We start from the raw sequence: 15670 nt of genomic DNA, 5'->3' as shown, positions 1-15670 counted from the left end.
GCTGGGCCTGTGAGCCATGGTTGCTGAGCCTGCACGTCCGGAGCCTGTGCTCCGCGCAACGGGAGAGGCCACAGCAGTGAGAGGCCTGCATACCGCACTAAATTGATCGCTCCCGAAAATCCCACCAAGGATGGCTTATAAGCTCCATGAGGGCAGGGGCCACATCTAAATTTTTCACCACCCTGTCCCCAGTACCTGTCAGAGTGACAAGCATGGGCTAGATTAGGAAATATTTGTTGAATTAATAAGTGTACTCTTTGATCAATCAACTGATAATTACTGAATAATTTTTAGATTTTAGTTCTTCTACCTTTAGCATAGATATATCTAAAACCATATTGTCTGTGGCTATAAGACAACTGTATTCTTAAAGACTGCGAAAAAAATTTCCAATCAATATTGATAAAACTAACCTTTCCTAGGCTGCCTTTTAACTTTATTGCTTATTTAGATGAAAAGGTTTATGAAAATAGGACTTTAATGAAGTTTGGATTTTCTGGGTGCCATCCTTAGAACTGATTTGTAGGTTAAAGGACTCTGCTTTTTTTCTAGTTACATTATTATTATATTTGTAAGTGGACAAATCCTGACCCTCATATATACAGATGGCAGTATTGGTTTCTCCATCTATTTCTGAGTTATTCTGTTGATGGGTTTGTGCTGGCCATTTACTGTGGTTTTTTCCTTGTCTCTTATGTGACCAGAAATAATGTTTCTGAGGGAGAAGTAAATAGGGTTAGGAAATGCTGTCTGTGGTCAAGGAAACAAGTAAATCAAAGCTAATTCTTCAGATTGGAATACTTTGCCACAGCCACCGGCAATGGAATTGATCCTGGAGAATCAGGCTAATTAGATGGATCCATGGATGTGGACCTATCATTAGTGATTCATTTGACCTGGAATATACATAGTTTACAAGGGAGACCTTCGAATATCAAGGATAACATTGTTTCCAACTTCCTTTATGGAAAATGATGTATTATTTGAGATGATCTATAGAAAATAAAGTTAGCTAACATGCGTGACTAAAAGCCAAAAACCTAGTTGGAACAATTGTCAAACATACTTATAGATCATTTAAGATTTTACTGTCATTCTACAGGAGAAAGATTTAAAATCAAATGGATAAAAACAAAATAGAGACAGAGTGCAAAGAGGATTGTAAGTGAAAGTAGCTTGAGTTCTAAGGTTTCTTGAACTATGTAGACTCTTATTTTTATGTAGTGTGCAAGTATTTTCAGCTGGAACACCTAACAATATCAATAATTATTGTGTACCTTTGTGTACTAGCTGTCACGCATACTACTACTCCTTGCAATAAACCTGGAACTTGCTCTCTGTAACTGCCAATGTTATTTTCTCTATTTTGGATTTGAACAACTTACCCATGATTATACAGCAAAAAAAGACCAGTTACAGTTATAATCTACATATTAATTCTCATTATTGTATAATTTTCACTCAGTTGCACTGTCTTTCATTTACAGTTGAGGGAAAGAAAATAGGTCATTGGTTGTGGGTTCTTCTATCCTCTTTTAAAAGCTAAACGTGTCTAGAAGGGAAAACAAAAGAAATTTCAGGATTAATAACTGAATGTATTTTCATTCAAAAGCAAAATATTTACCTTGAATTGCATCGTAGCTGCCCACAAAGAAGGCTTGAGGGTTTTAGTAGAATGACTCTAAAATAGAAGGAGAGTACGAGAAGCTCTTCGCTGTGCTCAAATCCGTGGTTACCTTCAGTGATTCCAGCTTAGAATCATCCTTCGTGGAAAGAAATGAAATCCATTGGGAATGCCAGTAACTGACTCAACACTTGGGTAATTATTTAGGTTAACATTGATTGACAGTCTTAAAGAGTCACCATTTGATCAGGGGCTGTAGAAGTCATGCTTGCAAGTTGACATCTTAGATTGAAAGGATAATCATTGACTGAATCAGTCTTCCAAATGCACAGATATAAAAATGGAAAACAGCTACCACTCTTTGGTTTGGAAGGAAAATAAAAACAATACACAAAGAGTGAGAAATGGTTGAAGGGAATTGGGTGGGCATGCTCTACCTATAAAAGATTAGGCTTCAGTTACAGAGGAAAAATGGGAGTGGCATGGCAATGGTGTTAACTATGTGAGAAGGGCTGACACGTATTCCATGGAACTCCAGAAGTTGAATCTAGGACCACTGGGTGTAATGTACAAGGAGGCCAACTTGTGGTCAAAGTGGAGTGAGCTGCTTTGGGAGATAATCAGGGTCTTAATATATTTGAAGCATCCACATAGACACTAAATGACCACCATTCAGATTGTCCTGGGAAGGCACACGGGCACCCGAGTAGCAGAAAACACTGGACTCCCCAGATCTCTCAGCTACAACATTCATTTATACGTCCTGATGCTCCTGAGTCCTTAAATCCTTTGCTATCCTTGCTGTATTTTGTTTTAACTTTTTTTAAAATGTATTTTATTGAAGTGTAGTTGATTTACAATGTTGTATTAATTTCTGCTGTACAGCAAAGTGATTCAGTTATACATTCTTTTTCATATTCTTTTCCATTATGGTTAATCACAGGATATTGAATGTAGTTCCCTGTGCTATACGGTAGGACCTTGTTTTTTATCCATTCTGTATATAATGGTTTTATTTTTGCTGTATTTTGAATCGGGGCAGTTAGTATGATTTATATGATCCTCCTCCCTCTCCCTGAATTATTTTCTTCTGTATTGTTTTGGAGGATATAAAGGTGACACTTTATGCTAGGCTGCCTTTAGATAGCACATGCTTCATTTGGTTCTGTGAATTTTATTGTGGCTAGTTCAGATTCTTATTATTGTTGCACTTTGTGGAAATACTCTTAAAACACTGGGTAGCAAAAGAGTGACGATTCTGCTTCGTGGTTTCAGATTTTGGATTGGGAAAAAATTACACTTTTTGATTCATAGCCGTATAAATTCATGGATAAATATTTTTAGTGTTAGACCCACTGTCCTGTGTCAATGTTCACCTAACAGTAGGCTAAGAAAATAACTACTTGGAAATGCCATTGAAAACGCTACTCACGTTCCTCTTGGTTTGCAATGCTTACTGGTCTTACTTGAAGGGGTACACTATAAAGTCAGTGATTGCTGTCTCAATGCCACAAGGTCAGCATCTCTGGACCCCAGAGTAGGCAGTAGTAGTTAATAAAAAGCTCAGCAGTATATTTTTCAGACCAAGTCATCATGCTGTACTCTATAATTTTATTCTTGGAAGCATAGAGAGTGTTTACAAAATGGTGTCTTTCTAAGATCAGAATAGTGAAAAAAAAATATGGAAAAATGTCCAAACATCTTTGCATGACAATGATGGCATTACTGGTGTGTTTAATAAAACCTTTATTGGTACATTTTCCGGTATGGTGGCATTGGCAGAAACGGTCCCCCTTTGGATTTGGAACTCAGCAGCTGATGAAATACAGTAAATATTAATTTGGAATGGGCTGCCAGTTTTGGAAAGCCAGGTGACATTTTATTATACTTGTACCGAGCAGGGGCTATGTCCCATACTGCTGTAGCTTCCGCTGTCAGTGGCTTAGCTGGCATTATGGAAAAAAAAAATGGCAGGCCTGAGAATCTTATCCCCTGAAATGAAAGTTGAATGCCAAATTGAAATTCCTGTAGGATTTCCGATAGCAATGGGGGAATTGAGAAGACCACAATTAAGCATATGGGCATTAAGATAATTGTCAGATCTGTTGGCGGACATGATAGAAGACAGATGGGTACGAATCAGTGCACTCCACTGCAGCACCCTGGGAGACAATTTGACGTTTTACCTGCCTGAGCTACTCTGCCATATTTGTCACTGGATGTACAGCACAGCATCTTACTGAGTGTTCAAGTGTTTTTTGCTGGGTACTCTAGGTGCATGCGTGGTCCTTTAGCGCCCTCTAGTGAAATGCATTTGGGAGTATTGTTTTTCAAAGGTTAGTCTCCCTTCATTGGGTCCTTGCTGCCCCGGAAGTAAGCCGTCACACCTCTGATTCCCACTAAACTCTACGGTTCCTCTTGCCCTTTCAGGTTGGGGCCCATCGTGAAGACGGCGTGGCCCTGAGGGGCAGCCATTCTCTTGTCCCAAACCAGGTGCCAGTTCCACAGCTTCCTGTCCAGTCTGCAACGTCCCCTGATTTGAACCCACCCCAGGACCCTTACAGAGGTAGGTCCGCCTCCGCGGGCGCTTCTGACCTCACTGAAACAATAGATCCCGTGTGGATCCCATGCTTACTGATTCATCCCTCAGGAAGCACTGGCAGATCACCAAGAATCCATTTTGATACAAAGATGGTAAGTAAATGGGAAAGGATTTCAAACGTAGCTGGCTAATTGTGTTTCTTCGGTAACTGTTTTGCTCCAGCATCCTCGGAAATCCTGCTCCGATTTCAGCAGGGAATGAGACCACAGACTGATGAGAGGAAATGTGATTTTAGCTATTTCCACATTGTGCTCATTCAGATCCTTTAATGTGGTTAGTTGTAGCCTGACAGTGATGTTTCCAAATGAAGAGGAAGGAAGGAAATGGTTTTTGTTGCTTATGATGGAAGGAAATGTAGGTACATTTCAAAACTGGAACTTGGATGATTTTCGCTCTTGAGTCATCAAGCCCCACCCTTATTGCCTCATACCACTGACTCCTTTCGGCTTCCCAGGACCCCAGGTAGCTGTGCCGCAGGGGCAAGACGTGGGTCCCAGGGTCCTTGTGCAACTGGCTGGCCAGGTGACCCGAAAATGCTTACATAACATCTCCTCATTCCCCTCACGTTGAGAATAAAAATGATAACAGTGGCACAAGAATGAATAATATATATAAGCATTTGCCCACCTGTTAAGCATTGTAAGAATCTTGAGCGTGAATTATATATGTGGGTATTTCTGCCATTTTTAATTCAATAGTAATACTTTGATGGCCCTTTCTTGTAAAGAGCTTTTGGGGGCTTCCCTGGTGGCGCAGTGGTTGAGAGTCCGCCTGCCGATGCAGGGGACACGGGTTCGTGCCCCGGTCCGGGAAGATCCCACATGCCGCGGAGCGGCTGGGCCCGTGAGCCACGGCCGCTGAGCCTGCGCATCCGGAGCCTGTGCTCCGCAACGGGAGAGGCCACAACAGTGAGAGGCCCGCGTACCGCAAAAATAAATAAATAAATAAATAAAATAAAGAGCCTTTGGGTTTTCTTTCTCTGTCCTAGATCAACACTTCTTAATGTGCACAAACATGACTTGAGGATCTTGTTAAAATGCCAATTCTGATTCAGTTGATCTGGGGTCCTGCATTTCTTTCTTTTTTTTTTTTTTTTTTCAGTACGCGGGCCTCTCACTGTTGTGGCCTCTTCCGTTGCGGAGCACAGGCTCCGGACGCACAGGCTCAGCGGCCATGGCTCACGGGCCCAGCCACTCCTCGGCATGTGGGATCCTCCCGGACCGGGGCATGAACCCGTGTCCCCTGCATCGGCAGGTGGACTCTCAACCACTGCGCCACCAGGGAAGCCCTTGGGGTCCTGCATTTCTAATGGGCTCCCAGGGGGTAAGGATGCTCCTGGTCCACTGTCCAGATTTTGAGTGATAAAGTTCTAGACTCTACAGATTACAAATAGAAGGAAACACTAAATAGACACACTTCTACCTTAGAAATAAATGATTACATTAAGGTCACGTTTTAAAATATATTGTGATCTTGGAAAGTTGAGCAGTGATAGAGCTAGAAATGTCTTCATTGAGCAGTAACTGCTTTCCATATGTACCATTTTTAAACGCTGATTATTCCTTGAGGATAAGAGAAGCCTAATTTCAGAATATCATTAGGGTATCTATTGAAAACTTGACTGTACATATTTAGTGTACTCCGTGGGAATTATATTTTAAGGACATTTTTCTATTAACTCATGGCATATGGAAGACACTCGATATAATAGCTGATATTTACTTGGGTTCTTAATCAGAACATTGAGGTGTGTGATTTTCATGATTATGATTTTCATTGCAATTAAGTTGATGTTTTGTAGACAGTGAAATTACCGTCTACTCCAAAAGATTGCAAAACAGAATTTAACCTCAGAGCCAATGCAGGGAAAACTTGTTTCTGCAGGTGCATTTTTGAAACTTCACCAAAGACCATGAAAAACGTGACAGATGACACAGTTCGGCGGTCTGAACTGTATAGCTGGCAGCTCTGCAGTCTGGGGTGTGCGTGTCTGTGCCTTGAGGCTTTGGTGGCCTTGTCACCTGGTCTCTTTTTTTTCTTCTGCAGGCATGCCACCAGGATTGCAGGGCCAGAGTGTCTCCTCCGGCAGCTCTGAGATCAAATCCGACGACGAGGGCGATGAAAACCTGCAAGACACGAAATCTTCCGAGGACAAGAAATTAGATGACGACAAGAAGGATATCAAATCCATTACTAGGTCAAGATCTAGGTAACAGTATACAATACTGTTGCTTCATTTAATTCCTTTATTGGACTTTGATGAAGTGAACAGAACAGGAAGAAACTATTGAGTTTTTTCCTGGCAGGTAAATCTGCAGCTGAAAAGCAAGTGACAGGCTTGCTCTAGAGGTACCGAAGTATCGTTTGAGATACCTGTACTCTAGGAAAGCCAAAGATGTCTTTGCATTTACGAATTTGGACCCAGTGCTAATAAGGACACACGGCAAAAACAATTTGTAACTGATTCAAATGCAAGCAGTCGATTCGTAAAACTATACCTATTCTACAAATTTGGTCATAAATGTTCTTTGGAAAATATTTCTAAAAAGAGAGCTGAGCTCTCTTGAAAGCTCAATCGATGTATGCGCAACTGTAACTTTTTTCTTACCTCAAAAGTGAGAAAGTACTGATTTCCCAGCTGTATTCTAAACATGTCGGTACATATAAGAGCAATACCGAAATTGCTCATTTTTTTTTCTCTCGGCAGAAAATGCAACTGCAGGAAAATAGCTTTGGGTTGGTTTTCTTAAGTCCCCTATATCTTTAAATTAGAATCTATCTCCTTGAACTTTAATCTGATAATCAGATGGGGTTGTTTTTTTTTTTTTTTTTTTTGAGTATCGTGACACCCATGTTCTTTACCTCAGTTCCCTTGGATGGTTTTTATTTGCAAATTAAATGAATTGTACTAAGACGATACCTCCCTTTTCAAGGCTATCGTTCTCAAGGTTATACCTGGCATCCTTTAGGAATTAGGACATGCCGCCTTTTCGTATTGCCTTTATAGTTATTGAAATAAATCTTATTACAAGTTCTACCACACTTTCAGAAATTCTGGAAGCTTCTACCTTACCCCTTTTCACCATTGCTACAGAGTTTCCTGACTTGGCCACATTGGTAAGACATCCCAAGAAGAGCCTTTCACATCCTTACCAGCTTCTCTGTTAGATCATTCAGCTCTTGGTCACTTAACTAGTGGTCATAACGCATGCATATCAATGGATTCTTTGACGTTTCAGTACAACATTTTAACTCACTGTTAAGAACCTTGTTTTAAAAGGTCACTGTTTTGACCTTTACTTAGACCCCCAAAACCGTGTTGTAAGGCGAGACTTTCCAAATCTAGGCAGTTTTCTTCGCATAGCCAATTTATTTATAAGAGGATAACCAATTCTCATTCATTATTGGCCTGAATACCCTTGGAAAACAAGTTCCCATTTTCAGGCCCACTTTGGAAACGGTGTGGCATATGTTTGATGCGTAAAAACATTACCCAGATTTTTAACTTCAGGATGGGATGAGCAGAAACTCAACTCTGTTCTCTTTTCACTTATTACGTCCTACTTGTGTGTCAGAATGTGGGTGTGAATTAATAGTAATCTTGATTTCCTTGGCATCAGCAGAGGTCACGGGTGGGAGAGAGCGGGACCGGCAAGGAAATGAGGAGGAGAATCACATGGCGGAGAAAGAGAGCACTTTCCGACGGGTTCAGTTTAGTTGCGCGTTCACCAGCACACGTTCGAGGCAGACAGTCCCATCTGGAAGGGAGTTTAACCTACAGGAAAGACGAGCCAAGTCTTACAGCGTCTTTCTTTGGTGTCTGCCTCCTTTATAAGTGTTCTTGGCTTACTTACGTCATCTTTATGAGCAGCATGTGCTGCAACCCAAGAATCCGCTCCATTTCTGATTGATTGGGGCTTCTCCATCATCGTGGATCCTTAGTGCGATTTGGAAGTTACCCAGACATTCTCCACAGTGGAAGATTCGGAGCTATACATTTTAAGCCAATACTCGCTAAGTGTGCATTGAATTGAGTAGATAACTTCCCACCTGTTCCTCCAGCTCTGGAAGGTTGTGATTAACATCTTTATTCTGTGAGCCTTTCACATTCATGGAACTTCAGAGTAGAGGCTCACCTTGATGGTCTTTGCTCAGATCTCTAGGTTAACATCCGTATGGATGGTCACCTCCATATTGTTTCTTGCAGTGAAGACTCTCTTGCTTCTGAGTGAAGTTTACTTCATTTTTTATATCTCTCCTACTCAAAAAAGGTTCTTGCTCATGTTAATTCAGACTGTTCCGCTCAGGGTTTTTTGCTCTGTTCTGTTCTGCCTTCCTGAGACATTTTCCACACCTCTCTTTTTTACGTGATTGCTCAGGAATTATTTGAAGCCTTGACGCCATGAGATCTTCCTGATATGACATGCTTTCCAGGTGGCTCATCATCCTATTTGCCCCCCATTCAAAAGTTTCTAATTTGTCAGCATGACACCCAGAAACAGAAGTTATCTTTCCTTTCCAGACTCCTGGCTCCAAACATGCCTTTGATATGAGTCATGTAGTATCTCTGTTCTCAAAATCAGGGATGAGCTTTTGGGCTTCATTTTTGACTCACAATGAGATCATGGGTATTGATAACCAGTAAGTGTTTGGGTTGGGTTGGGTTGGGTTGGGTTTGTTTTGCCTAGAACTCATGTCAACTCAGGTTTCCCCAACTTGTCTGGGGAATCATAATCATCCGTAATGTTAAAGGCCATGGAGATGCTGTTTTTCTAATCTTTCTATTTAATACATGGAAAAAGCGAGACTCGGATACATTAAGTGGACTGACCAAGCCTTCCAAGCTGGTTAATAGACAGCAGGCCCCCGTGTTTACTCCCATTGATCTGTTGTCTTGAATGTAGGACCTTCTTAATCCTGTTTGAGCTGCATGGTCTTAATTTTGACCTATCCACATCGTTTTTTCAATCCCTGGTTCTCCTTGGGTTTCAGATGTCACAGTATGAAAGGTTTTTTTTTTTTTTTAAAAAAAGAACAGCTTCAGTCTAAGACGCTTTCTGAATCGTGGTCCTGAGTGTAGCTTGAGCTGAAGTCGACAGCGCTCTGCTTTGCCGTGCGTAACCTTAGGGATGGAAGCTATGTTTTCCTTTTTACTCCCCTCCATCCATATGGTGCAGTCGGGGCCCCACCTTGAACCTCTCCTGTTGGGTTTGGGTTTCATGTCCAGGAGACAATCAAACGTCTGGCGTAGGGGCTGTCACAGCCACCTAAAGCAACGCCAAGCCCAGGTGGATGGAAAGTTCTGCCAAGGACAAGATCCTGAGATGGAAGAGTTCCCTGAAAACTCAGAAAGAAAACAAAAGGAATTTGGAAACTGTCTCTTTCCCCACCCCATTGGAAAATGTCACGTTTTCCCTTTTGTCCCGCAGCAATAACGATGACGAAGACCTGACGCCGGAGCAGAAGGCGGAGCGGGAGAAGGAGAGAAGGATGGCCAACAACGCCCGGGAGCGCCTGCGGGTCCGTGACATCAACGAGGCATTCAAGGAGCTGGGCCGCATGGTGCAGCTGCACCTCAAGAGTGACAAGCCCCAGACCAAGCTTCTGATCCTCCACCAGGCCGTGGCCGTCATCCTCAGCCTGGAGCAGCAAGTCCGAGGTCAGTGCCGGCCGGCTGGCCTCCACGCAGAGGTCACGGCCGCACGCCGCTGGAGAGAGCAGAGATGCTCTGGCGGCCTTGAGCAGGGGCAGAGAGTAGACTCTTAGGCATCCTTCAGAATCATTACTTCAGTCTCATCTAAATCTATGAGGCAGCTCCCCTTTCTCCTGTAACTGAATCCTGGGGTTTTTCTTGTAACTGATGCTGCCTTAAGACGTTTCCATAGGTCCTCTCAGTAACCGGAGCTGGGGACGTTTGCTTTACCAACTTTCTCAGACTGTAAAGTGGCTGCACAGTTTCACCAGGGAGTTCTACCTTTACTAGCCACTGAGCAAATGAATGGCAGTAGTGTGCATTTTCCTAACTGGTCCTCTTGTTCTGGAAGGTAGAAACTGAGAGAAAGGATCAACAGACCCACAGAAACGTTGCATGACTGCCCTGGACCAGAAGCCCTGGGGTGTGACCTAAATGCTCTGTGCTTTCCTCTTCCACAGAAAGGAATCTGAATCCGAAAGCTGCATGTCTGAAAAGAAGGGAAGAGGAGAAGGTGTCCTCGGAGCCGCCCCCGCTCTCCTTGGCGGGGCCTCACCCCGGCATGGGAGACGCGTCCAATCACATGGGACAGATGTAACAGGCAAGTTTGTTTCCAGCCATTTCTGAAAGCTTCCCTTTGTTACCCTCACCAAGGCATCAGCCGTGAAAGCCATATTTGACCCAATTGCACAGATTTTTTTTCCCCCTTGGGAAGAAAAAAAAAAAAGTTTAAAAATAAAAGCTTTCCTTTTTTCTGTTATAAACGTATTAATTCATCTTTCTCTCTTCTTTCTCAGGTCCAAGTTGCCACATTGCTTCATTAATACAAGAGACCACTTCCTTAACAGCTGTATTATCTTAAACCCACATAAACACTTGTCCTTAACCCCTTTTTTTGTAATATAAGACAAGTCTGAGTAGTTACGAATCGCAGACGCAAGAGGTTTCAGCATTCCCAATGATCAAAAAACCGAAAAACAAACAAAAAAAAAAAAGAAAGAAAAAAAGTGCAACTTGGGGGATGACTCTCTTTAACATATCATTCAGAATGTTCAAAGCAGTACGTGCAGGCTGAGACGCAGCCCAGAGACTGAATGGCAATCTTTCCACACTGTGGAACAATGCATTTGTGCCTAAACTTCTTTTGGAAAAAAAAAATATATATAATTAATTTGTAAGTCTGAAAAAAAAATATTTAATTTAAAAAAATTGTAAACTTGCAATAATGAAAAAGTGTACTTCTGAAGACAACTACATGACCGTTTTTGTTGGTATTCAAGTCAGCTAGTGTTTATAATTACCGGATATCGAATAAGGGAAGCTTGGCTGCCCTCGTAACAAAACCAGCAAACATCCTGATGACAGCGAAGTGATGACATTAGCCATTCCTTAGGGTAGGAGGAACAGATGGATCTTATAGACCTATGACAAATATATATATAAATATATATATAAATATATATTAAAAATTTAGTGACTATGGTAAGCTTTTGTTCATTTGTTTCAGACTTTTTTCTCCTGTAAAAAAATAGTACTGATTAACTTTTTTAAAAGAAAGATTTTACTGTAAATATGGATTTTTTTTTTTTTTTTTTTTTTTTGGTCTTATTTCTGTCCCTTTCCCCGGTTTGTTCTCATAACCTGTAGTGCCAACTCTGCTTCCGGAGGGGTAGTGCAGGATGAAATGCTGACCCTGATGTTGCTTTTCATTCATAAATAAGTAGAAAGTTGTTTCTTCAGTCTTTTGGGAACACAGGACTTAAAAGTCACATCATGTGTAGATATTAACAAGCAGCATTACCAAGACATGGCAAAAAGAGTTTGTCTGAATTGTAATGTTGCGTTTGTGACCCTCTTCTGGGATTTTCAGAGGTACAAGGTTAGAATGCTACAATGTTACCACTGTGCCTTCCAATGTTTATATCATCGGAAACATAACATAATCAAAGTGGCTGTGATTTAACAAAATGATTAAAGCGTTACCTACATGTGTAGCCAGAAGTAGTGTGCAGTGAGGTGTTTCTGAATACATGGTCAGATTTTTGGAAAAAAACAAAAACAAAAAAAACAAGTGAAGTTCAATGACCATCCAATGAGAAAATTGCAAGTAGTGTGACAGAGCTGATTGATTTTGTTGCTTTCTTGATTTTTTTTTCAAAATGGGTTTACTAAGATGCAGATGACTTAACTGTCTCCTCCTTCGTCTGAAAAACAAAATGCCAATATTCAATCATCATGCAGCGTTATAACAAGCCTTATAAGTCCTAAAGCATTAAGTTGCACTTTCTTGAGGAGGGGTAGTGCAGTATTTCTCTGGCCAGTATGAATGAAGTTTATACTTAACGTATTTGATAGAAACATAGATCAAGCTATGGCACAGCAACTCATCAGATAGCTAGCTTTGACGTCTGGGCACAATTGAACCAACTTCCATCGTGAATCTTTATAATGATTGACTTTGGTGTATAGTGCAGTAAAGAAATAGTGCTCCTAGTTAAGTATTTGTCAGCATCCTTTTGTCTCTAACTCATTTCTGTTTTTACAGCCACACAATCTTGGCATGTATTAAGAAAAAAAATCCCTTGTTCAAGTAGTTTTTCCACCTATCAGCACTGAGTAAATGCCATAAACCCATCGAAATGGTCTAAATGTTCCATCTGTTCTCCTGTTTTGCCAGTTATATAGTAATGAAATACATTTGTAAATTTTATGCAACAAATGGCAAACGTATCATTATTTTGAAATTGTGTACGTAAAAGTTATATTTTTACATGTAGACTCTTGTTATTATGTGTTTTAATACATTGTATCGGTTTTTGTTCCTTTTTTTTTTTTAAACGGTGTGGTTTAAAAACCGTCTCATTGAAATGAAATAGTGAGCTACAAGAATCTGAATTTTATGTTCATTTCTGAAAATGTAAGAACAAATAAGATAGTTACCACGTGGTCATCTTTTACAAACCCATAAACATTTTGATTAGCTGTGTGTGTGTTGAAAACTGTAAATATGTTCAGTAGTGATAAAACTAAAATACTTTGTTTGATTTGTTGATAAGTTCCTAAAATGTGGAGGTGGATTAAAACCTTAGAATAGCAGAAATCAGACTTCATGAAAAGTTATTTTGAGGCTACCCTGTGAAAATGAATGAACAAAGGGGCTCAAAGAAGGGCATGGAAGACAATATTGTATACTCTCCCCTCCTCCTGAATAATGGAAACCGTGTGTACTTGTACCCTCAGTATGTTGAAGATATCCTTTTAGTGGTACATTCTGCACTCATTTTGTATACTCTATCAAGGCGGGTATCCCTAGGAACAATATTATATAGGAAGCAGGTATCCTCTGATCACATTCAGGATAAGTGTATAGAAGAAAATATGGTGTTTACTCTTTAGGGAACTGGAAACACTCCCTGCATTGATGTACATTTTAAGATTGGCACTTTTGATACACGTTATCATCAAGGTGCTTTCATAGAGCTGATTTAAAGTTTTTCAAATCTGTAAACAAAGCAAAAAAAAATTAAATCGTAGTTCTTGGATTATTTTTTAAATTGGTGCTTTATATTTTGTTCTCAGTCAAACAGAGTAAAAGCTGCAATTTATTGTTCACCAGCTTTGATGCATTCATTAATCAGTCATGTAATACCTCTATTGTGGAATTCCCTTTGGAAATAAGCGAAAAACTTTCTAACGGCCACCAAAAGCTGCTCACTACTTTTTGCTTGGTGGAGAAACATCTGCACCTATCCATATTCATTGGGTTGTATCCCCATTAAAAAGAAAAAAAAAAAAGATGAAAGGGAATGTGGCCTTTTTAGTGTGTTTTTTTTCTTGTTCTTTTGTAATTATCAAACCCAGGTAAGATATTGGTATCCTGCGCTGTATTTTCTAATGCAATTTAGCAGAAGACAGTTAGGATTAAAGTACTATACAAACATTTCCTAAGGGTCCATACTACACTATGTATATGATGATACTTAGGCTGGGGATCTGTTTAAGAGACTTGGACTTTAAAAGCAACTTGGAACAGTTGATCCACCTCCACATTCAAGTAATTTATGAATATGCAGAATAGGGATCTGTTCATCTAGACATTTTTCCCATTTGTCTTCTGTGTAGCTGCAAGGAACACTAATGTTTATACAACTGTCAGTCCACCCAGTAACGCAACTGGTTCTGATTCAGTCTTCCGATTCCTTTTTGTTTTTCGCTTTCTCCTATTTCTTGATTTTTTTTTTTATTTGTGATCTTTATTTTGATGAGGGAATGGGGGGCGGGGGGCGGGAGGGTGTTGAACCAAGACTTGGGGTTAAGAGGATTTTCGTCTTGGATCCAACAGGCAGAATATGATCTGTGTCCAAAAGTGAACTTGAGTCAGGAATGAAACGATTTCAGCATAAACAAGCACAAAAATTTAGTCTGCTGGCTGACTGGAAACAAAAAAAAAAAGTCAAGATGGAATATGAGGAATTCCAACACAATGGGGCACCAAGGCCTTTAGGCCTCTCTTTTTATTTTGCTTTGGTTCTGTTTGTTTTTCTTTAGAGACATGCTCTTTCTCATGGGACTTGAAGTGGACTCATCTTTGTGCAGTGCTGGTTTTGCCATACTCATTTCAAGTATTATAGACATATGTAATGGTGAAAATATATGAACTGTGGCCTTTTTCATTCTTGTTACTTGTGATGCAATTAAGTGAAGATAAGAAAAAAAAAAAAGCAGAGATTTACCATGTATCAGTGCCTGGCTTTTTGTTATAAAGCTTTGTTTGTCTAGTGCTCTTTTTGCTATAAAATAGACTGTAGTACACCCTAGTAGGAAAAAAACTAAATTTAAAAATAAAAAATATATTTGGCTTATTTTTCGCAGGAGCAATCCTTTTATACCATGAATATTACAAAAAAATTGTCAGATTCTGAATATTTCTTCTTTGTAGATTTTTGGAATCATTATGAGTAAAAGTTTGTTACTTTATTTTACTATTTAAAAGATGTTATTTTACCATGTGTTACTGAGATGAAACTGTATGGTAGCTTTTTTGTTTGTTTTGTTTTTTTTGTTTTGTTTTTGTTTTTTTTTTAGTTGTAGGTCGCAGCGGGGAAATTTTTTGCGACTGTACACATAGCTGCAGCATTAAAAACTAAAAAAAAAATTGTTAAAAAAAGAAAAAAAGGGAAAACATTTAAAAAAAGAAAAAAAGATAAACAGTTACACCTTGTTTTCAATGTGTGGCTGAGTGCCTCGATTTTTTCATGTTTTTGGTGTATTTCTGATTTGTAGAAGTGTCTAAACAGGTTGTGTGCTGGAGTTCCTTCAAGACAAAAATAAACCCAGCTTGGTCTAGGCCATTACCTGTTTCCCATCTGTAGTTATTCGATGAAGTCATGTACATGACCGTTCTGTAGCAATAAATGTGCCATTTTTATAAACTGTTTCTGACACTTGTTTCATTTCATTTTGCATTGTCCATATAGCTCTGCTTCTCTGCTGTAAGTAAAACCACCTCTAGATTTCATTTTGCAAGTGTTGGAGATATTGACAGCTTAACAAACAAAACATACCAAAAAAAAAAAAAACCCACAAAAACAAATTGAAAAGCAAAGCACATGACTGACCAAGGAAGAGATGCCCTTAATGAAAATGGAACGAGATGCATGCAAAACAAAAAGAAAACTGTCTAGAGGATTAACTAATTGAAGGAATCTAATTAATGTAACACAGAAGCCATGCATTTGAAGAGCTTTGAACT

The 15670-nt window shown here is 39.9% G+C and overlaps 1 protein-coding gene across 18 annotated transcripts in view; it reads left to right on the top strand.

Annotated features, from left to right (window-relative positions):
* Window positions 1–15353, top strand: part of TCF4 (transcription factor 4) — a 365613-nt gene extending 350260 nt beyond the window's left edge. For 13 of the 18 annotated variants that reach the window (XM_081252097.1, XM_081252104.1, XM_081252089.1 and 10 more), the window contains 5 exons: window positions 4055–4190; window positions 6273–6435; window positions 9656–9885; window positions 10380–10519; window positions 10716–15353. In XM_081252097.1, coding sequence (XP_081108223.1) covers window positions 4055–4190; window positions 6273–6435; window positions 9656–9885; window positions 10380–10516 — 666 coding nt within the window. In that variant the 3' untranslated portion in view covers window positions 10517–10519; window positions 10716–15353. The remainder of the gene's footprint in view (window positions 1–4054; window positions 4191–6272; window positions 6436–9655; window positions 9886–10379; window positions 10520–10715) is intronic. The other 5 variants (XM_081252101.1, XM_081252102.1, XM_081252100.1 and 2 more) reach the window with 1 other exon arrangement.
* The last annotated feature ends 317 nt before the right edge of the window (window positions 15354–15670 follow it).

The sequence above is a fragment of the Mesoplodon bidens genome, assembly GCF_964165515.1.
Source record: "Mesoplodon bidens genome assembly, chromosome: 13".
NCBI lineage: Eukaryota > Metazoa > Chordata > Mammalia > Artiodactyla > Ziphiidae > Mesoplodon > Mesoplodon bidens.
Note: the sequence above shows the minus strand (reverse complement) of the source record. Positions and strands in the feature narration are given on the sequence as shown.